We start from the raw sequence: 24,197 nt of genomic DNA on the forward strand, positions 1-24,197 counted from the left end.
TTTTTCTGCATGTAAACGGTCTGCAAAGTCACAAACCTTCAAAGTACACCCTGTAGCGAGTAAAACTCTAACACAGAAAATACGTGTCTATTCTGCCCCAGAATGCCTCGTTGTAGATTTTTATTTTTCCATTTTTTTCTTGACGTCACTTGACCAATTGGCACACAGCTATAGAACAATAGGTACACCCTCTGCCGCGAGGCTCCCGGAGCGGACAGTGTGAGGTGGATTTCCCGCTGTGTTTCCCTGGATGCTGGATATAGACCAAGTGCCATGCCGGCGCTCCGCGGTGTCCGCTGGCCCACGCAGCAACCAGGAAACGACATCAGTAATCCACCTCTCACTGTCCGCTCCTCGAGCCCCACGGGGCGGACCAACAAGCCCCGCAACGTCCCGCCAACACAGTACCCAGACCCCACGCAACATTCTCATCTCATCTGTTTGTCATTACTGGTGTAATTTTCTGGTTGCTAACGCCATAGTAAAACATAATCACTGATGTTCAGCTGTAACGGTGGCTAGCTGACCAATCAGAGCACACTGGGCTCATAGGGGGGGGGGGGGGGATACACATACTATACAGAGATGCTGTATGAGAAAACCAATGTGATTTTGGAACATTGAACAATGTAAATCTATTCTAGTAGACCTCAACAATGGAATTATGATCAGTAGAAATGGCCAAGACATGGGACCTTTAACAATTAAAGCTTGAGTGACTTACTGTGAGTCAAAGCTTTTAGGATGGTGAGGTACATGAAGGTATATCTGTTTAGGGTTTGAGTCCGTAATTCGGTCTGATTTATCAGATTATTTTTATCTTTAAGATCTGGAGGTTTAAAAATGTTTCCACATAAATTCACCAGAGTCTCCCTGCTACTTCAGAGCCTGCCAGGCTTTCATCTTCAAGCCAGAACCTAAAGCCAAAGTGAAATGCCAACACCGAGGCATACTGGTATTTCCCATAAACAACACAAAATGCCCCTGTTGTTATGGAAAGTGTGAAATTCTTTCCTACATGTAGGGAAAGTGAATGTGTCTGTATTTACTGAACAATCTCTTCTCTTTCAGCACATTCTGCTTTCCTGCTTTTGCTGGATTAATCATTATACAACATCATTGCAGATTTGTATGTGGAAGATAAGACTGGCAGTGGCACATTTGAGAGATATTATACTGATAGTAAACTGATAAATCGTCCAACACATTAGTGGAAAGTAATTTTTCCAAGAACTGTGCTTAAGTGAGAACATGTTTGCTCACATTTTTTTATGTGTTGATCATATTGGGTTTCATATAGAGATCATAAATGTGTTTCTAAATGCTGATGTTGTGCCTATTATGAATAGAGTTGCCTATGTAATTGGCAATTGTTTTCTATGTGAGGCTGATTTTTGATCACGTTATTACTGCGGCACATATGCGAGTAATTTTTCCATAGGTAATAGGTAAAAATAGTAATTTTTCCGTTCACCTCTTACCTGAATTTGTAGTTCAGAGTGTAGGTCTGAGAAACCATAAAAAGAGTGTTTTGCCCCTTTAAGAGCGGCGCTGCCAAGGTACTTTAAAAAAGCTCTTGACTGCCAGGCAGAGTCGAGTCACGCTGTTATCAGGAAGAAGAAGTATTCAGTAAGCTGAGAGCCTCTGCCATAAGAGGCAGGGAGACCGACATTTTACGTTACATCATCAGGAGCTTTTGTGTTCAGTCATGGAAAGAGACCTTTTGGTGATGAGATACTTGGTGTGAAGCGCTGAGATAATGTCAGCTTTTTAAACCATTTCTTCAGATCTGAAGTCAATATCTACTAGTGTCATGTAAGCTAGCAAGAACATAACAAGGGCATCGTCTTGATATAACCTTTACGTTTTTTTTGTATGGTGTTTTTCATTTTGTCCCCCTACACTGATATATCAGATATGGCTTTTAAGATTGGTGAGGCTGCAGGAAATACTCAGAGGTCTCTGGGCAGTTAATATGCAGAGCTCTTTGTTTATGAAACTCACTTTGTTTTGAGCTTTTTAATATGAAGAAAATCTGCCCGGCATCAAATGACTTTTTTGTATTAGTCAGTCCAGTCATGAAGAAATAAAGATGTATGAGCTGAAAATGAATACAGTGGTATGGACGGGCAATAAACACATCTTCAAGTGATTATTATACTTTATTAAAAAACCTATCCTGAACGCAGGTAAAATAATACCTCACGTCAATCTCACATTTCACAAATGGTATTTTTTTGCTGTATATTGACTATATCCATGACCCTTCTAAAGAGCATACTAGATCGATTTCCTCCTTTTCAAAGTACTGCACTTAAGCGTTTCCTCTGCTGAGCTGACGAGGTCAGAAATGCATTTCTCATATTCAGCAGCAGCAACAGCAGCACAGCTGACAGCTTCTGTGGGATGAAGGACTCTGTTCAAAACAACACATCAGCAAACTTAAGTTATCCTCTGTATTAGATGAATAGTAAAAACACATCTTAGTTTGTGTGTAATGTGTTGATGCTACATATATGGTGTTGAATAATAAGAATGCTTATTAGTTTGTCTTTATTAGGCTCGTGGTCACTTATTTGTGATGTTAGTTAATAAATTATCGATACCCTCCAGAGACACAGAAACGTATTGGGATGCATTAACAGTGTATTTAAGGTGCTGTATACAATGCACATTATAGTGCAGGATGTTTAATGTTTTGGCTACAGAGTTAGCTTATCAAAAGTAAATCAAACTGCAAAATCGATGGATGGGGTTAAATCTTAATTAGAAATAGGTTTGTCAATGTCAACAGTCCCACTTAAGTCACACTAACCAAAATCAATAGTTGTCTCCAGTGTTCAGTACATCAACTAAATGTACTGTTGAGTCCAATTATATGAAATCACTCAAAAGTCAAAACTGATAAGAAATTAGATAAAAATAACCTGAACAAGGTTGGAAATATAAGCACTGAAGGAAAGTAACATTTTAATACAAGGCCAACTACATTTGTGAACGTTTGAAATGAGCTCCTCTTGCTCCTTCATTAGAAATTCAATCTGATGTGTGTGTGCTTGGCTAATGGCGAGGTGTGAGACATATTATGATGACAGCCAGCGAGACGGACATATGGTTGCCCCAGACGACGCCACTAGCAAGGGGGAGGAATACCGCTGGCACCACCTGGCACACACACCGCACAAACACCTCTCCATCACCTCAGACAAAGAGAGGGCAGTGGGTGTGGTCCTTTTTGAATTGTTGCTTTTCATTCTAAATGATCTTTTAATTATTTAAAAGCATTTGTAATTTTTTTCAGGAAAAAATGCTAATTAATCTTTGGTGCCAGTAGGTGTCACTTTGCAGTCTGGGATATTACCTTAATGCGATTGTTTGACCATTAAGTTAAACTATCATGGTGAAGTTATTTTTAGAAAACTCCAATACAGTGTCAATATAATGCATACTATTCTGCTGGTGCATAGGCGCATAGGTGCATAGTGCATGACTCAGCATGTTAATTTCCCTCTGCTGAGACTTATAGTGATTGATATCCGCATGCAGCAACACAGATGTTTAGCTGCAACATTCGTGAGTTGTTTAGTAAAGACAATTAGGATAGAAAAGTCCAAATTGCCAGTCTTGCATTATTGAATCCAAATGAGTTGTTAACACCCTCCTGGTCTGTAATTAATTATTTCACATTAAACTGTATTATAGCCAGACAAGTCATAAAATACTGCCTTTAGAACATCCCAGAACAGCAGTAATTAGGATTTATTGGGGATTAGAGATCAATAACAGTTGTTAGCCATCACAGTGCGGTGCCTTTGGTGTAATGCAGCTGCTGGGTCGGCACATCTGTGCGACTCCAATAATACCTCATGGACCCCTGAACCCTGTGGATCTCAACATACATTATTTCCTTGCAGGTAATTAGTTTCATCTTAATAAGCAGTCCCTCAGGTCCCATGTGAATAATGTTTTGAGGCCATCCACATTAATAGAAAACTGTGTCTTCAAAACTCGGCATGAGCCTTGCTTGTCCCTTTTTAATTTTAAATTTTGTATAACTTAATTAAAGGGGACCTATTATGCAAAATTCACTTTTTGATGTCTTTTATACATAAATCTGTGTCCCCGGTGTGTAAGGAGACTCACAGTTTCAGAAAATACAACCCTCTCTCTTTTCCTCCTTACCCACATCTCTAAACGTGACACGTCCACTCCCAACCTATCGTCTCCCTATACCAGGGGTGGGGAACCTCCGGCCCCCGGGCCGTATACGGCCCGCGAGACCATTTGGTGTGGCCCTCGAGGTAATTTATAAACACACGCAAAAAAGAAAAAAATTAAAGAAATCTAGACCGCAAAATAATTAAACAAGTGAGTGCCTGTTTTTCCTGGCCAAGGTCAGGGTCCTTGAACACAACACAAGCCTAACGTGTCATCCATCACGTGGTATATGTCTCATCTGACAGGGGTGTAGTTCTGACGGGGAGCACCAGAACGCAGCTCCGCTCCCGCACTTCCAAACATTGCAGTACCCATAAGGAGCCGTCCACATGCTGCAGTTTGTGCGTGGCTGTGTCTTTAGTTGTAAACCCAGTGGCGATCTGTCATACTGAGTCAATAACTTTGTTGTTATTAGCATCTGGTTAGCTAGCTATGCTAACGAATATAAGAAGCTTTTTCTACAACCAGTGAGGTAAAGGCACATCTTTATATGATCATTATAGTTCTAAAAAAATAAGAGAATAAAGTAAACAGGTATAAAATAGGCCTACTATATGACAGTAAAACTTTATATGTTTGAAAGTGAGTGATTTGTGAAATATCCATAAAGAAAAAGAAAATCTGCTTACAGTTCTGTTTCATATGGGTGTTGAGATCTGTATCCATAGATCTACTAATGTTGCTCTCAAAGTGCCCCAGATTGATGCTTTTAACTTCAACATTTAAAAAAAAATCTTCCAGGGGGAGCATGGGGGGGAGGACCCCCCTAGAGGAGGTTAGGTCCCCCCCACTTAAATCATGTTCACATGGATAGGAGTCTAAATATATTTGCACACATCTTGTGTCCATATCTTTCTGTTTGGGTGGTTATGCCACAACTCTGCATGTGCATGCATACGTGAGTCATGGCAAGATATCTGGATTCAGAGGTTGCTTTTTCTTTGCACAGCATGAAAGAAAGGTGAAATGAGTGGGCTGTGATTTTAGTATTTGTAAGCAGAGGTCAATCATTTGTACGGCCCTCTGAGGATGTTGAAAACATTGAAATGGCCCTTGAGAGGAAAAAGGTTCCCCACCCCTGCCCTATACAGTCGTCTACTGTACACTACATGATATTTCACTGTCATTAATATACATACATAAACCTAAACATAGTTCAAGCCTTACTGAGGCTGTATGATTTACAATTTAGTAAATTGTAAATCTTTTTTTTTTTTTTTTTTAATGTTTTCATTGCTTTTAATTTAGTTATTTAGGAAATGCATTACTTTTCTCTTTCAGGTTCAGGGTGCAAACATGTTGCATTTTATTGTCATTGTTTCTTATATTTGTTATATTATAGAAGGGTTGATAAGAGTTCAGAGTAGGGCTTGATAACATATGGAGTGAATGTTCAGGGTTCAGTAAGGACAGTGGACTTAAACACACACAGGATTTCACTGAGGCATGACCCGACGCTCCTCAACAAATCTCTGAGGGAACAAAAAAATAGGTCAGTGGATTGAAGTTGCATCAAACATTCATGACAACATGACCGACATTTGGAGGTGGTGTCTGTCCCCTGTTGTTGTGAGCCACTGCCCCTCTGTGGACTCTGACGGTTATTGCAATAACAGAGATGTGCCTCAGATGTCCCAGTACAATAACCTGCTCTGCTTTATTAAATCATCTCTCTGATGTGATTTTTATTTCGTCTTTCGTGTTCACATCAATAAAATGTGTTCATTAATGTTCCTCGGAGATCAGTACAGATTCATTTATTTGTATTATTAACATTCTTTTATAATAAAGACACATGTTTTACCGAAGATGCCATGTACTGGGTGTCTTTTATGCATTTTATGTTTCAAAAACATGACTACACAATTTATCAATTTAATTACCACTTACACTTACATTTTTGTATAACCTCTTGATTATGGTATGGTTCACGTAGGTCCTAATAAATGCTTAATTCATTCCTTTCACCAACATGCTAACACATAAAAATAAAATGCAAAATAACAATTTATCTTTCTCTGTTTCAGTCTGGCCGTCTAGACTCTCATTACCCAAAAGTGTGTGGCCACCAAGGCAATGTGCTGGATATCAAGTGGAATCCTTTCTTTGAAAACATCATAGCCTCCTGCTCGGAGGACACCTCGGTAAGTGACCTACTTTATTACATTGTTAATGTTTTTTTACAAGTGATTATAGAGGAATATAGTATTGTGAAACTTTGAAGATGAATCTGTGAATCATGACAGCCACTGGCTCAGAAGGCAAAAAGGTCATGAAATCACTATGTCCACAGGGTGTGGGATGTAGAGAGTTTGCACTGGACACAAGCTTGTGATTGGATTTCGCCCGGCAGCTACTGCTGCAGTTGTTATTGTGAGCAAGCGGCCTAAAAATGGCACATGACGTATGTGAAATGCCTTTGTGCAAGTCACAAATCCACTAGCTGTTCATTTCCTGACTATGTAAATCACATTAGACACAATATCAAATCTTAATCACTATCACTCTCAATCTCCAATGTTGCAAATATACAACCTGTAGGCCTTTTCCCCACGCACATGTTACGTTAGTCTACAGTAAAACCATGCAGCACTGTGTCCTGTAAAGTACTTTCACTTGTTGACGGATAATCTCCTCTGGACCAACACAGAGCCTCTAGCCATATCTGTAATCCAGACTAATCCTAATGCAATGGGCTGCATTGATACCGTGGGCTATTTTTGATCAGAGGGATCTCTAGCTGTTATGTTGATTGCGGCCATTTAAAAAAAAAAAGGTTGCCTCCGACCAAATCTTACTTAAATACATACTTATTGACCTGTTCTATAAAAAACGTGTGTGTGTGTGTGTGTGTGTGTGTGTGTGTGTGTGTGTGTGTGTGTGTGTGTGCATGCGTGCTTTATGGTGATTGCACTGTATATTTTTGCATTCTGTTGACTGTTTCATGTTAACGCGGCAGGTGCGAGTATGGGAGATCCCAGAGGGCGGTCTGAGGCGCAACATGACGGAGGCGGTGCTGGAGCTGTACGGCCACAGCAGACGGGTGGGTGTGATCGAGTGGCACCCCACCAGCAGCGGCATTCTCTTCAGCGCTGGCTATGATTACAAGGTACTGCACAGTAACATTGTAACCAAGCTCAAATCAGCAAAGTACACTGAAAGCACTATGAGTCATCCTGTTAAAACCCTCACGACACTGTGTCTCAGGGCATCTTAATATTTATGAACCTATTAATGTGTTATACCAGATTAAGGGGAAGAATCTCAGCTAACTGACGATACAAACCATTGTTACCAAAACAAAACGCAAGTCTCATAAGAAGCATCTAAATGACCCCTGAGCATGGGCGCGGGAAGGGGGGTGCTGAGGGCGCTGCAGCACCCCCTAGCGGCAGGCAGGGGGTGCGGAGCTCCCCTGTCTGAATTATTATTTGACGGTTATTGCTGCTCCCGCTGTGCATAATCTGTGTAATATGTAGCCAATAAATTCCACATTGTTGGTAAAATAATATTTTGGCCTGCCCCGAATGTTTTTTCTGTAGCACCGGACAATTCTACCTCAATAATATAATACATTAACCGTGCTTTACGTGAACCTCATCAAGACACTAGAGAGGACGATAGGACTGTAATTTCCCGTGTTCAGTGAATGCAACAGAGGCAAGACACCAGACCAATCAGAGAGTTGCATGGAAATAAAAGTGTGCTTGTGTCATTCAAGCTTGGCTGTGTGTGTGTGTGTGTGTGTGTGTGTGTGTGTGTGTGTGTGTGTGTGTGTGTGTGTGTGTGTGTGTGTGTGTGTGTGTGTGTGTGTGTGTGTGTGTGTGTGTGTGTGTGTGTGTGTGTGTGTGTGTGTGTGTGTGTGTGTGTGTGTGTGTGAATAGCACATTTAGTGTGTGAGAGAGAGAGGGACCGGTGCCAGCAGCAGGGACCGTGTTGTTAGCATCTGGTTAGCAGTTAGCTAGCTGCACTAACGGACATACGGAGCTGTTGTTGGTTCCACAACAAGCTGGAGGAGAGCTCTCCTCTCAGACTGAGAGGCTCAGGTGAGCTAAAGGACACTCTGAGTGTTTAGATAGTTAACTTTAGTCTAAGTTATCTCAGTGGGTCTCAAACGGTTTGGTCACAAATTATTCAAAAGATTATTTCCGCGACACACCTTCATATGATCATTAAAGTTATACAAACAATAAGAGAATAAAGGAACAGTTATGAAATACTATATGGCAGTAAAACAAGAATACAGTTTGAAAGGGGAGTGATTTGTAAAATATCCATAAAGAAAAAGAACATCTGCTTAGAGTTGTGTTTCATCTGGGTGTTGAGAGATGTATCCATAGATCTCTTAATGTTGCTCTCAAAGTGCACCAGATTGATGCTTTTAACTTCAATATTTAAATAAAATCTTCCCGGGGGAGCATCCCCCCGGAACCCCCTAGAGGAGGTGTGGTCCGCTCCCCACTCGTAAAAAATAGCACTTTACCCCTGCCTATATGCAGTGAGCTGATTATCGAGCCTTCATTGTAACAGTCGCGGGTGTACTGTGTGTTTGCGTGTGGGGGGTGCTTTTGTGCGTGCTCTATAGTGCCCGTAATAGTGTTCACTGGAGTCCAGCACCTCCGCACCCCCACTCAAAATATTTTCCCGCGCCTCTGCCCCTGAGCGAAAAATGCTAACGTACTTTGACACAGAACTCAAGATAAAGATACCCTTATTACTTATCGTAGCTGCACATACAAGATATCCGATTAAAGCTGAGGCTCCACAGATTATATAGGTATAGTATTATCACTAAGCGATCCGAACTCGCCACAGGGGAAGCAAACTCAGACATCACAACACGTACCTTTACGGAGCTTTTACGGGAGATCGTCTCACCGTAGCTGTCAATCTGATCAAAAGACGTGTTCAATGGCATTAATCCATAGGTTGATAATGTGTCTGTCGCTTTGAAAAAATTATTTATAATCCATAATTCAATTTTTATGTAAAAATCGGAGAGTAAAAGTTAGCTGCTAAAGGTAGCCACCAGAGTTATCGCAGCTTCCGGTTTTTCCATCACTCTCACTCCTTATTTGGTAATGTGTGTGTGTATGTGGGAGTTCCCCTCGATTCCATTGGCTCTGACGGTTAGAAAGAGATGTCAATCATCAAAATCGACCAAGAGGGGCCAGAGATATGGAAAATCTACCCAAATTACCCCAGAAGTGCTAAATCTCTCTAAAAAGGTCAAATTTCACTTGTTTTGCATCAATCTTGATACAGGGTACTTATGTTGTAGTTTGGATTCCTAAAGCTTTTAGTCTACCATCCCATCATTCAAGGGTGGTTTTCACTATAAGTATTTTTTTTTTTTGGACGGACACAATCATTTAAATTTTTTTTACTGTGTTCAATCTGAATTTACTTTAAAATAAAAACATCTATATTGATTCTGACACTTCTACATCCAACTCACAGATGTAACCTTGCTTTGAGAAAAAACATTATTAATGTAACCCTTTTAGAAGGGAAGATATGGTCATTTGTTCTGGGAATGTCATTTTCGAGCCTGAGACCTGAAAAACAGGCTCGGGGCTTAACAGGATTTATAAGCAGCTCAATGTTTTAATTCATGCCTTCTTAGATACTCAAATACTGACTGTTAGATATATAAAACGTGTCACTTGACTTATTTGAGAGTACCTTTTAGTTAATTTTGAAAGTATTCTTAATTCTTATATGATATTGTGTTTGATTAATCAATTATTGTTTGTATTTATCAAGCTCAAATGCCAAATAATTGCTGGTTATAGCTTCCTAAATATTAACTTTCCATATCATAATCAAATGAGTATTTCAGGGTATTTGTCAGATATAACATAAATACAACACCTTGGGCTCTGAAAAATTGTGTTCAGCATTTTTGCTGTTTTAGGTCATTTTCAGGGTTTCCGTTAGCCGGTAATTACCGGTTTTTAGCTGGTAAAATTTATTAAAAACCGGTAAATTCAAAACCTGCCGGTCAACATGTCTGGTAATAATTAGGGAGGCTCCGATCGATCGGCCGCGGGTCATTATCGGCCGATATTCACTCTTAATAGTTTGATCGGTGCTCTCTATAAAGGCCGATCAGGAGAGCTGGGTCTGAGCGATATGGACATAAACGCGAGTGAAGTATAACCGGACGAGAGAGAGATCAGATCAGCTGCTGAGTCTGACCGAGACACGCAGCTCTGCATAATCACCTGAAGCCCCGCCCTCTGTTTAGCGAGCTGCTTGAGAAACTGACGTGCTGTCAGGAGAGAGGGGGAGGGAGAGGGGAAAAGAGAGGCTCCGTTTCTCCCGTGTTATTATTCAAATGTAATGTAAACTTTTGAATAATGTACGTTATCTACTACAAGTAGTTTGTTTGAATGTAATAATTATGTTGTTTGTTGTTTGTGGAATCATTTATTGAAAAATGAATCTGAATTTTTCGATCTGTTACGATTATAAACTGAAGCAATATAAAAATGAGCCCCGTGAACTGAGTTTTAAACTGAAGCATATCTGCTCATAGTCCGGTAATAACCTGCTAACGGCAACTCTGCTACACAACTCTTATTATTATTGAAATATGACCGGTAAGTTTCAAATTAGTCCGGTAAAATAAATTCTGCCCGGACATTTGACCGGTGAGAAAAAATCCTAGCGGAAACCCTGGTCATTTTATAAACTGAACGATTAATAGAATTAGTAATTATATGTAAAGTATATTGTTTTTATTTCACCTTGAATATCAGAACAGACTACTGTCGGATGTGTTATTAGTAGCACACAAAAACAAAGGCAAATTCTAGTCCCAAGCCCACAACATAATCACACCATCTGAATCAAGCGCTAGAGCAATCTAACAGCTCCACCCAAACGCTCCCTCCCTCCCGTGTCAGATCCTGATCTGGAACCTGGAGATCGGAGAGCCGGTGAAGATGATCGACTGCCACACTGACGTCATCCTCAGCATGTCCTTCAACACCGACGGCAGCCTGCTGGCCACCAGCTGCAAAGACAAGAAGCTGCGAGTCATCGAACCGCGCTCCGGGGCCGTCCTTCAGGTCAGCAAAATATCCCTTGCTACAACTGATTATACTGTGGAAATAATTCCACTATGAGATCACAAATTGAAATTTAAAGCCTGGTTTTGGTCAAAATAATTTTAATCTACAGATTTAATTAGGGTCACCTAATGATTTGTTGTAATATTTGACCTTGGTGCTCTCCCCACCAGATCACCAGGAAATGGTTTCTGATTTGACTCATGTTTGCTGCACCAAGTGGAGGTTATCAACACCAGAGCGCAGGAGGAGCAGAATAGAGAGGTTGTGATAGAAAGGGGAAACATCATAAAAATATGAACCTTAAATACAGATCTACTTTCAAAGATTACATCTGAGGCTGTTTGCCAACCCTATTATAGAGCATATGCTACCTGTGTGCTCCCTACTATAAATAATGATGCAAATGTATTTGTATCCTTTCTCTGTATTGTCACAACAACATAATAGTCCTAAGAATGAATACTGATAATACATAAGAGAATAACCCCCCGAGCTGGTCCCTGTATCATTAACACTGTGTCTCTGTGTGCTGCTCCACCAGCAAGCCAGCTGTAAGAACCACCGCGTGAACCGGGTGGTGTTTCTGGGCAACATGAAGCGACTGCTCACCACAGGGGTCTCACGCTGGAACACCCGGCAGATCGCTCTCTGGGACCAGGTCAGACAACACCTCCATATGGCCCGTGCATGTAATGCCAGAGTGGGTGGAGCGAGTGTGTGTTTAATTAACATTGTGTGTATGTGTGTGTTTCTCCTTCTAGGAGGATTTGTCCATGCCAATTGTGGAGGAGGACATAGACGGCCTGTCAGGACTGTTGTTTCCTTTCTATGATGCTGACACACACATGTTGTACCTGGCAGGCAAGGTCAGTGCTGCCTATCACTGGGTCACAACAAGGAAATTATTTCTCAGAACTGTACATTTTTTAAGATTGACCTCATTCAGAACCAAATTAAATTATTGTCTATTAAATTATCAAAACTGTACTACAGGTTTTTATTTTAACATATTCATCTTACGAAATAACAGGATAGAGGCAAACAGTTCAAAAATAAATATGGCAAATACAAAACAAAATAATGAGCTACAAACGTCAATGTTGTCCTTTTTTGAGTGCCAAGTGCCAAGAGCATACAAACATAAAATGCATAAATAAATTAAAATGATAAAATAAATTATAGAATTTGAGCATTATGCATCCCTTTAACTAAAACCAGCAGGAATTGCCCCCTAAATAAAGTGAACAAACAGTTCCAAGTCAACACAATAGCAAAATAATGTTTATGTGTTAGTGTAAAATATGTATTTATGAATGTCAATTTGTATGCCTTATATTTGACACCAATCACATATTTCCTCCTGGTTGTTGCACAGACACATTTGAACGCAAACTATTCTGAGAATTGATACTAGGTGTTAGGGTATTATTTCAATTTTGATTTAAAAGACATTCATATTTACTTTTCTAATATTCAACACCCTTCATTAATTTGAAAAACCTCAGTCATTTAAAATGTTAGGTAAAGCATTTAAAGAAGTATTTCAATCTAAGACGGCACAGTTTATTTTGGGAATTGGAGCAAAGCCCAACAATGAGAGGAGGCTTTACTAATCTGAATGTTCAAAAATTAGTTACTTCTTGAACTGTAGTGTAACGGACACATTTTGGTGCCTTGGCAGGGGGACGGCAACATCCGGTACTTTGAGATTACCACAGAGAAGCCGTACTTACAATACCTAATGGAGTTCCGGTCCCCGACCCCGCAGAAAGGACTCGGTAAGTCAGCAAATGTGATCTCTCCTGCTGAGAGCGGAGTGACGGATACTACCTGCAGTCTTTAGGGAAGGGAGGAGGGATTTACTACTCTGAAAGTGGTGCTGCATGGCTGAAAGGATTAAAGGAACTGAAGGGAAAAGTGAGGCAGAATAATTGAAATACATTCCCTCAGAGTAGCTTTATGACTTCCACTAACTTCGTGTCACATTGCAGCAGGTTGATACTTTTCTCTTGTTCTTGTGACTGCCATTGGTGTTGAATCGCTTGGATGGAATTGTTTTATTTTGTCAAAAAGGTTGTGTCACCACCAATTCTGATGATTGTCTGCAGGTGTGATGCCGAAGCACGGGCTGGACGTGGGAGCGTGTGAGGTTTTCCGCTTCTACAAGCTCGTCACCCTGAAGGGTTTGATCGAGCCCATCTCCATGATTGTGCCGAGGAGGGTTAGTGGGTATAAATGAATAATGAACAGATTTATCTCTGTTCTCTGATTATTATATCTGCAAACATTTTTGCAATTAATCAGCACATAATTGGTTAAAGAGCCATACATTTTTTATGTGGTTAATCAACATCTCTTGGAAACTCTTTGACATACAGTGCAGCAGTCCGGTATGCTATGAAATACACAGCTAAGTAATCAGAGCTGAGAGTCATTTAGGAGAGGTAATTAATCTGAACGTAAAAGGATCATTTTTCATTTCCTGGTTTGACTTACAAGTGTAGCAACACAGAGAGAAAAGGCCAGTAAGTGTCTAAGTGCTCGCTGAAGGCATTGGTGTGGATACGAATATTTTCAAACCAATGCAGAGAGGTTGCATGTAATGCTTTAAAACATGAAATCTTGTTTAAGACAACATAATAATATGATCTTTTTTTCCCTCCGATACCAAATCTAATCAATAAAACAAGAATGTATGTTTCTTGGTTTACAGTCAGACACGTACCAGGAGGACATCTACCCCATGACCGCAGGAACAGAACCTGCACTGTCTGCAAGCGAATGGCTGAGCGGCATTAACAGAGGTGAACATCACTTCAGACACACAACATTAAACAGAATACACTTTTTGCCAAAAATAAACTTATACCAACATATCATCCTGCGTTGGGTGCTAACTCCCACATATATTTCCTTAAAATTATATATACTATAACTCCAACTCTGATATGCATTTTATGAGGTCTTTAAATTATAAGGTCAGCCACTTAAACACTAAATCCAGGACTTACAGTTTTAAGACATAATAAAGCATTACAGACTGCCTTTTCAAAGTGAACATTACCCTCTCCAATGTTACCTCTGTGGAAGTCATTTGACACCCATCTAACTCCAAACAATAGGCGGAATCTTGTATTGGGAAAACTACAGATTCTAGTTTGAAAATCAGGTATTGAATGAATTGCACATATGGTTTTCCAAATGTTAAAAAGCTGTGAGTACAAGAGTTAGATTTAAGACAAACACAGAGAATTGAGAAATTGGTGACCTGTAAAGGGACAGTTCAATCCAAAGTCACAAATGTTCCTCTTATCTGTTGTGCTACTCATCAATCTAGATTGTTTGTGTGTGAGTGTTGAAGATATTGCCCATGAGATTTCTGCCTTAAATGTGTTAATATATTTTAATTGAGAAAGATGGCACTCGGCTTGTCAAAGCGCCGAAAACATACATCTCAAAAACTCAACAGCATCGCTCTTTCCAGGGAGACCAGGATTACTTACAATATAGAAAATAATCAAGATTAATGAATACCACTATAGTAACGTGGTAAAAATTGTATCTTTTATTTGTGAAAAGTGCCTTTAAGCCTCTTTGTGCTATTTTGTTGGTTTTTACATTATTTTGCTTGTTATATGTGAACAGACCCAGTCTTGATGTCCCTGAAGGAGGGTTACCAGCGACCGAACCAGTTAGTGTTCAAGGCCCCAGTGAAGGAAAAGAAGAGTGTGGTAGTGAATGGGATCGACCTGCTGGAGAATGTACCCCCCAGGACAGAGAACGAGGTGTGTGCTGAATAATGCTGTGACTTCACACAGCTGCCATCTCTATACCCTGCTGTTCCCCTAGTGTAAAAGTTGTCTTTCTGAGTAGAGTGAATCTGCCTCAGCTTTTTGCAGTGACTATAAGTTTCTTCCATCTGTTTACATTCTAAGAATGTATTCTGTTAACATGTTAATACTTGTATGTGTAACTTGCAGGAATTTTTGTTTTCTTTACGTAGCTCCTGCGGATGTTCTTTCGGCAGCAGGATGAACTGCGGCGGCTGAAGGAGGAGCTGACCACCAAGGATGTGCGAATACGCCAGCTGGAGCTGGAGCTCAACAACCTGAAGAACGTTAGTCCCAACAACGTCTGACCTCTCAACCACCTGGACTGGCAAAGCTGCTTCCTTTGCCCCAAATTCTGACCTCCAACAAGCTTCTGAGCCCTCCTCAGCCTCTTTTTTGATAAATTGTATATTCATTCCTGCAGCCCTGCATAGCGCATACACTAATATGATATGTGTTGGATAATGTCTTAACTGGAACAATTACTGGAAAATAGTAATATTAACAAATGTGATAAGTAATGGAGACGAGGCACTGTTCATGGATTTCCACCTTAACATGAACTCGATGGATGTTTGAGATCCAATCCATTTAGTATTGTCTGTATTTTTACTACTTGTTCCTGATCTAGCTCACTCAAGTGTTGGGATCAGTTGTTGCATATTTTCTGCCAGACCTCTAGAGTATTTGTCTCACTGTGCCTAACCTGCCATTCACGATGCAATACCTTGATCACTACGCAAAAAAAACCCCATCTCCCAACCTCTTATGACCAAACCACAATTCTCATTTTTTTGCTGAGGCAAAACTGGAGGATAAAAAGACTGTCACGCTGGCTCCTATTTTGCTTCCACAAGGCCTTACTGCTGCAGACACCGTTTGCAGCGAGCTGCAGCATCCTTTCAAAACGGCTGACGTGAAGTATTTTTGCACCTGACAGACAACACAAGCTTTTGCAGACGTGGCTCATGCTTTTCACGAGCTGCTTATCCCGTCCCTTTTTTCACCCTAACCGATGTTACTGGCTATAAATTGACTTCACAATACTGACTTATAGCTACCCTTATGCAGTCTTTCTTTCCAAGGAGTGGATGATCACTCACTTTAGTACTTTGCTCTTTACTTAAATAGTGGTTAAGCAGCAGGGGAGACATGTATTTAGAGGTGGTGGACTTGCCTAACTCCGGTATAGTCTCAACAGAAGCATTGCTGGCTGTTTTGGGTTTTAGGGCCAAGTTGGTGGTAATGTATATTTGCTTCTATTTATTTGTCACAAATTACCTTTTTAACTAATAACATGTATATTTGTTAATCCCATTTGTTGTATGCTGTGGCTGCGCAAGTAATGATTGTGATGCTTGATAGATTTTTCTGAATGTTTCCAGTTGGTGCAAGATTTGTGTCAAACTGTACCTTTTATGGTATTAGTTTTGTGACTCCAACGACATAACATCAGATAAGGTATAAATAATATAATCTTGCATTTTCCTAACAGTGCTGAAAACTGTGATAATAACCATCCTTTAACATTTAAACTAAGTATATCACCATTAGTGAGTGATATGTGCTTAACTGTAGGTGTTTTTGCTCTAGAAACTCCAGGTAATCTCTGCTGCTCACTTGTTCAATCATCAGATTTAGGTTGAATTGTGGTATAAATGCCTACATTTGACCGTTTCATGTTTTTTCCCCTCAGTGTAAAAAGTAAAATGGGCACTTGATTAACATTTGACAAAGATGCTGCACAACATGCAATGTGTCTTTTAACCCAGGCCCATTTCATTCACCCTTTCATATTACTGATGGAAAATGATTAGATCGGCTTCATGCCGAAACGGATCTGTGCCCTCTGGAGAGAGCGAGAGTTTTTTTTGTTTCTATTCTGGCCGAATCAACATGATAAACCCACATTTAGTATTGTAGCGTCTCACTGCGATAAAAACACAACTTGTCAGCGCTTTCATCTGCCCCCAGTCATGTGACTTTGTTTACAATCTGACAGCTGAAAGCAAAGGAAAGCCCTCCGAGTCCGGCCTCATATGGCTATGGTGATCACACCAAATGGCGTTAGAGTAGGGGACAAACCAGGGGACTTTACTACCTCTTGACACCGTCGGTTATTTACAAAAAAACACCTAAATATACTTTTTATTGTGCTTTTGTATTTCTGTGTCTTTTCATCTGCTCCGTGAACTCCTCAACGGGGCAGCTCACTCTCTTTTCTTGATTGCCCTCTCACGGAGAACAATTCACTGTCCCGCTTTATTGTAGGATTTCTGCCATGTCTCTACTTTAATTTGACCATCTCTGTTATTAAGTTATGGAATTCTAAATAAATAAGTAATGAAATACCTTACCGTTAGTGCGCTCATAAAGAATGATAAGAATAATGCGTATTGAACTGGTTTAATTAATTACTGAGTTTATAAATGTTAAACCCCGAGCCTGTTTTTCAGGTTTCAGGCTCGAAATTGACATTCCCAGAACAAATGACCATAGGTGTTTTTGCTCTAGAAACTACAGTAATCTCTGCTGCTCACTTGTTCAATCATCAGATTTAGTTTGAATTGTGGTATAAATGCCTACAAAATTCATGTTTTTTCCCCTCAGTGTAAAAGGTAAAATGGGCACTTGATTAACATTTGACAAAGATGCTGCACAACATGCAATGTGTCTTTTAACCCAGGCCCATTTCATTCACCCTTTCATATTACTGATGGACTGAGATAAGGAAAATGATTAGATCGGCTTCATGCAGAAACGGATCTGTGCCCAGAGTTGGTAAAAAGTAAGTTACGGCCTCAAGTCTTCCCTGATTACATCATAGTTGGAACATGAAGAGTCCATAAAACAAGCCCTTTACATGCAGACTGGAACCAGTGACACTATAATGGTAAATGTGTTTTTTGCAGGAAAAATCTAACTCTACAGTGAAAGTAGACAGTGGGATAAGGATCTACCAGAGATGGGTCAGCTACAGTGGAGCGACAGGTGAAGTTAGATTGGAGTTGAGTTTTGTCAGGGCTTCTTGTGTAGGTGTACTGAGGACTATCACCAACAAATTAATTGGTACATCTTTGGGAACCTGGAATCACAGTATAGAGAGACTTTTAAATTATGAAAACGTATTGTACAATTGAATGGCATTTTGGCTTAGACAAGGGTAACCTCGGTAATTCTACCCAGTTAGTTTGGCACTGAACTTGACTAATATTTTGGACAATTAAATGTGATTGGCGTGGTCTTTGGTGAAGAGTTTTGTGCAATATAATTAACAGTATGACATCTCAATCTGAAAAATATCAACTTTCCATCAATGACCTAAAACTGTTACCATGTATATACTTTGCATTTGACATGACAATGTTGCACAAGGACCACAAACTCAAAAACGTATATAAAAAGGGATTTATTGAAGTGAATGGGAGGGAAAATTAAACAACTTGGCTGATGACAGTGGATTTAACATGGAGTGAAAAATCACTGAGGTAGGCCAATTTGACCAGTACGAATAATAGTGAAAACAAAGTCCAAGTAACTGACCGTTTTCCAGAGTTTACATATTTTGTAACAATAACATTTCTATGCACATAATTTGCAGTTGTAACCTTGGTTTATATCAAGTATTTCTCTACACTACCACCACAAATTCAAACATTGCCACCTGTGTGTCACAGAAAAGAACATGGGAAAAGTGATGATGAGTTTTGATGTTGAACATTTCTCTTTATGGAAAGATTATGCATACAAAGTTATGTTCAAATTCAAGAAATGTCACACTGCGTTTTTTTAGATAAAGCAGCATACATATTTAATATCTTATTACAAGTCAAAGTTTCACCTCAGTTGTCTGTTCAATGTCTGCCGTCATCAAAGAGAATACAAAAAAATAGATTTGGTCAGTATTTACAATAACACGTAATTTCCGAACTATCAAAGCTGAGGGTTTAAGGAGGAGGAGCGGCTTTGACAAGGGCAGACATTTCTTTGCTAGGATTTAAAAATATGCCCTGTGAGGGTCACACTGTGCATGTTCAGACAGAAGTTTCACACCAGGACAGCAGAGAGTATTGGCATACTGGTGACACTACAAACACATAACTTACATTTAAAAAGAAAAAGAGATAAAAGTATGATGCAAAAATAAGTTTAAGACGAGGAGAGGGCAGCCATACATGAAATCCAGTATTTGACTTTAAAATGTTTAGACATGCACTCTTTTTTTGTTTTGTATTTTGTTATTTTCTTTTGAAGGGGGTTTTAAATAAAATACATCAAAAACTGGTCTTACACAACGTTAGAAAAGAAAAAAACATTTCTTAAAAAGGTTTATCTTTGCCATTATTGGATATTACAAAATTGGTGTCCACAGAGCAGATAAAAGTGGACTGTAAAGACTGGAACACAGGAGCATCAAAGGTACATACATTTAAGATATTTCTCCAGACAACCCCATCTACCTGACTGGCCAATAACAAAAAACACTCCTACTGCAATATGAAACGGGGGGGAAATGACATGGGGTTGTTGGGAAGTGACTGGGAGATACAAGTTTAACAGTTCATGACTTAGCTTCAAGAGGACCCTCAATCGTCTTCATCGTCTTCTCCTTCTTCCCCTTCTTCATCCAGATCCCTTTTTCTCTTCTGACCTCGCTCTTCTTCTACAAAAACGAGAGTTGTGTTTAAAGAGAGGCAAAGACTAGAAGTAAATCCATGTCTTCCGTTAAAGTTGTTTTGCAGGTTCCATCATTTAGGACTAACAGTGGCTGGCGAGACTTTTGGATATTTGTAAAAACACATCACTGTCTGTTCATAACTGTAATTGGCAGTGTCATTATAAAGTTGCAGTCTGATTGCCAATACAAGAGTGCATGCATAATATTGTTTCCTATTAGTATAAAAGCAGTTGTTTCCTGCCTTCTCTAGTAGCAAGACAAATTTGATACAAATTACCTACTTTGAATTATTACAATTGACAAACTCTTTCCAGACAAAATGTAATAACTACTATTATTGCTCAGTAGTTGTTGGAGGGAACATGCAAGCTAGATATAAAAACTTAAAATATTTGTTTTAAAAAAAGACGCATACAAAATGTTTTTATACTGAAGGAACTTCATTCAATATGTTTAACGGGCCTCAATCACATGCGTTTCACTGAAAACATGAAAACTGTTGATTTATTGTGTACTTACTGCAACAGATATATACTATAAAGATTTGTATATAATATATACACTTAGCAACTAGTATTGATTTAGGAGACTGCTTATGTTTTAAAGTCAGCCATTATTTTACTCACCTTCATCATCCTCATCCTCCTTGTCATTCACATCTTCGTCCTCTTCCTCCTTTAAAAACAAAAACAAATGATAAAGTTAATACAATTTCATTTAGAATTATTTTTGTATCATTACAGAGTGCAAATCTGATTTACTCTCACCTCTCCACTGACGTCCTCCTCTTCCTCTTCTTCATTCTCCTCTTCGTCTTCCTCTCCTTCCTCCTCCTCCTCATCTCCTGGTGCTACATCTTCATCATCCTCCTCCTCATCGACATCTGGGTGACACAAGTTTGTTGTTGTTAGCCAGATGTTCCCACCTTAACAGATGCTAGAAAGAACACATGAAGGTGTGCGAGTCCGCAAACTCACCATCTTCATCGTCATCGTCATCATCCAAGCCCTCTGCATAGACCTCAGCATCAGAATCTGGTGCCTCTTTGTCGTCTTTGTCGTACCCGTCCAGGTACGTGAGCTGGGGTAGCAGCTTGAACACGTTGTCTCTGTATTCGTTCAGGTTTGTCACTTCACAGTTAAACAGGTCCAGACTTTTAAGAGTTCCCAATTCTTTCTGTCAAAAGAAAAATCAAGTTTGCTCAATAATTACAGCTAGCTGCTTGGTATATTGCGAATTATTCAGCAACTATTTTGGGGTCTCACTTACCAATGGTCCTATTGTGCTGAGGTCTTTAATCTTGTTGCCACTGAGGTTGAGATGTGTGAGGTTGGGGCATTTCGCTGCCAGAACTTCCAACCCTCCTGAGATCCTGTTATCGCTGAGTTCAAGCTGTGGATCAATTCAAACAGATCAAAATATGCAAAACCCCAACGCCTTAAGTAACAGACTTGTTTTGTGCAGAAAAACACCCACCTTTTTTAGTTTATTTAGCTTCGGCAAGTGGGCAACTGAGGTCAGTCCAACATTGATTGTGCTTAGAAATTCCAGCTCCTCAAACTCATCTGTTAGACCCTCGATCTTTCCTTCATTTGAGCGACAGTTGTCTAGAACAAGTTCTTTGACCTGAAAAGCACATTTCCGAATAGTTTAAAAAAAGACAAACTGAATATGAGGCCTAGACAATTTCCAAGTTAAAGATCTCAGATTTTTTTTATTAAAGAGGGATGCACTTACATTTTTGATGAGAAGCTCTTAATATTACTGAGATTGAGTTTGACTTTACTAATTGTAAGTCGCTTTGAATGATCATGTTTGCATAATAAATAAAATGTTAGTAAATGGCTAACTTAATTGCTACTGCTAAAGTCTACTGCTTCATTCACGTACTTTTCCTGATAAGAAATGAAAAGGTAACTAATGTGGTACTAATAATTATACGAATTCTGTTGCACAAGCGTCCTTGTTTTTTTATGTATTGTATTTAGAATTGTGGCGAATTTTTTGTTGTACTTAAATCAAAGAAGGACTTGTTATTGTAATGGGGGAATTTAAGTTTCTGGTTTTGCCATTTTTTTTAACTTGGTTCCATCCAGGATCCATACTTCTGCCACTTTATTTCTGCCATTTAGTACATGTACTCAAATATGGAACTTGCCTTGGTTAAAGATTTCAGCTACTTGTACATACTGAAGTATTTCCCTTTACTTTATACTTATATTTCTCTATATTTATTGTGACAAATGTTGCATTTGTTTCCTTAAGTGCCGTTTACCAAGTAACAAAGGGTTCTCTATCCACATAGCCCTCGATAAACACACATTGAGCTACATTGCATTTACATGAGCGTTGCTTTTGGCTCGTTGCATTGATAATAAATAAACTGATAGGCAGTCTCTCAGGTGTGCTGTTATCGGATATATATTAACACAGCCTTTAACGTGAATCAGCCAATCAGCACTGAGCACCGAAACTATGAAAACATTACAGTCCATCAATAATCCTTACGGCCCGTCCACACACATTACAACGCAGTAGTTATCGCGATGCATTGGCTCTCAGTCCATTACGTAAATATCACTTTAGCTACGTTTTCATAATAAACAGACACGCGCTTTATAACAGAGTTTGAACGTAGTAATAGATGTGTGCGGAAGGTACAGAGCGATTAGTGGAAACGGAGGCAGAAACAGCCCTACGAGTCGTGCACAGGGTCATTTGTGAGTAGGAGGGGCAGCTGAGGCACATTAGATAGCTGCCAGGCAAACGTTTCATTGTTGCTTCTGCAAAACACTTTCCGTTTGGACTGAAGGCGTGTATAGACCTCTGTTAATAGGAAGGTATGATGAATCCTTCGTCGTTTGTGTCGAATGAACGGGATATTCGGTGTATTTCGGATGTCTTTGTTTCTCAGTAAAATGGCGGCTTGTCCTAGTTCTGGAAAACTAGAGCAACAACAACGCGGCTCGACCATTTGTTTTCATTATGGCTGCTGGAAGTGTCGTCGAAAAACCACAAGAGTCTCTGTGAAACGGCTGAATGCACACCCTGCAGTAAATAACAATGTGGGGGTGTTTCTGAAGCATGTATCTGTGTTTTCTCTATAGGTTTTCGCCCAGCCTGGTGGTCGGAAACGGTCCATGCTAACACCGCTTTCTTTCGGCCATCTGTGCGCACTGTGGCTCCAGATACAGGCTGCATGGCTCGAGTAGGTTTGAATGCACCTCCTGCAGAAATAAACGAGTCCAAACGACTGCTTGAGTTAACTGTCGGTGTAGGACGCATTTGTACGGCAATACATCGAGGCTATGATCTTTATACATCATTGATAATGTCATGACTTTGAGCATCCGCATCCTTAACGCGCCACGCGCACGGCTTAAATGTTCAGGTATATTAATTTCGCAGTCACAGCATGCAGATAACCCATCAAACAAAGAGTACATAGCAATACCGAGGGAATTTAAAGAGGAAACGGGGCGCGTTTCTTAGATGAAAAGTTACAAATATGGCTTCTCGTGCTGCTTGCCTTGTTTATACCGCTGGCATGAAAAGCTGTGCAGCATTCTCAAACAGCACATCAAAGACGTGCACAAAAGTTCACCCGGCGTACCTGCAGCGACCTGCCAACTGTAAACATGTTCTCAAAGCAACAATGTGATCCGACGTCTACCATCACCTATTTAACTTGGAGGAAACTTTGTATCCCCACGCCAAGACATCACACGAAATATTCTCCATTAGCTGAGAGTGAAACATTAGCAGCGATATGTGAGGCCAACTTACATCTGACGGAGTGCGGTTCCGCAACTCTAGGTGGATTCTTTTCTTCATGTCCATCCTTGATCAGCGCCCCCGCGATATGATAAACACTTTTAATAATTACTGCAAATGCAACTAGCACCTCTAGAACAGACTGCTGTTGTTCATTCAAACTTGATCCGCTCGGTGGGCGGGATCACGTCTCGGGATTGTCGTCACCGCCGACCAATGGCAGGAGCGGAATAAAGAGGGAACGGATTAACAGACAGGGAGGCCAATGGAGACACCCCTATCAAACTGGGTGGGGTTTTGTTGTCGAAGTTTGGTTGTTTGTTAACTTAAGTTTATATGGCTAATCTTATCCTTTAATGTTTTACACGGAATACATGACATGTGAGATGTATGTGACATGTTTGTCATTGCATAATTTCTCAATATTAAAGAGGCACAACACTTGAGGTGATGTGCAGTGAAGTGGAGCTCTTGGATTTTGTTTGTTTTTATTCACATTGTAAATGCATCCCCATATTTTGAAAAAAAGAACACAAACACAATAGTTGAAACACAATAAATAAAAGTCACCTGTTTTCTACAAAAAGCATGACAACTGCTTTACATTAACCACTTTAG

General features: G+C 39.9%; 2 protein-coding genes across 5 annotated transcripts in view; one reads left to right on the plus strand and one right to left on the minus strand.

Annotated features, from left to right (window-relative positions):
- Positions 1-17,517, plus strand: part of coro2ba (coronin, actin binding protein, 2Ba) — a 55,452-nt gene extending 37,935 nt beyond the window's left edge. For all 4 annotated transcript variants that reach the window (XM_034107453.2, XM_071206464.1, XM_034107465.2 and 1 more), the window contains 10 exons: positions 6,246-6,362; positions 7,178-7,327; positions 11,130-11,294; positions 11,839-11,955; positions 12,059-12,163; positions 12,979-13,075; positions 13,406-13,518; positions 14,011-14,101; positions 14,943-15,082; positions 15,301-17,517. In XM_034107453.2, coding sequence (XP_033963344.1) covers positions 6,246-6,362; positions 7,178-7,327; positions 11,130-11,294; positions 11,839-11,955; positions 12,059-12,163; positions 12,979-13,075; positions 13,406-13,518; positions 14,011-14,101; positions 14,943-15,082; positions 15,301-15,435 — 1,230 coding nt within the window. In that variant the 3' untranslated portion in view covers positions 15,436-17,517. The remainder of the gene's footprint in view (positions 1-6,245; positions 6,363-7,177; positions 7,328-11,129; positions 11,295-11,838; positions 11,956-12,058; positions 12,164-12,978; positions 13,076-13,405; positions 13,519-14,010; positions 14,102-14,942; positions 15,083-15,300) is intronic.
- Positions 17,518-18,521: 1,004 nt separating this feature from the next.
- On the minus strand, positions 18,522-23,992 carry anp32a (acidic (leucine-rich) nuclear phosphoprotein 32 family, member A). The gene is made up of 7 exons (XM_034107549.2): positions 23,592-23,992; positions 21,282-21,431; positions 21,075-21,197; positions 20,783-20,981; positions 20,573-20,688; positions 20,432-20,480; positions 18,522-19,790 (listed from the first exon to the last, which is right to left on the minus strand). The coding sequence occupies exons 1-7, from the start codon at positions 23,643-23,645 to the stop codon at positions 19,714-19,716; spliced, it is 768 nt and encodes a 255-aa protein (XP_033963440.1). The 5' UTR covers positions 23,646-23,992; the 3' UTR covers positions 18,522-19,713.
- Positions 23,993-24,197: the final 205 nt, after the last annotated feature.

This window comes from Pseudochaenichthys georgianus, chromosome 3 (genome assembly GCF_902827115.2).
Source record: "Pseudochaenichthys georgianus chromosome 3, fPseGeo1.2, whole genome shotgun sequence".
In the NCBI taxonomy this organism is placed as follows: domain Eukaryota; kingdom Metazoa; phylum Chordata; class Actinopteri; order Perciformes; family Channichthyidae; genus Pseudochaenichthys; species Pseudochaenichthys georgianus.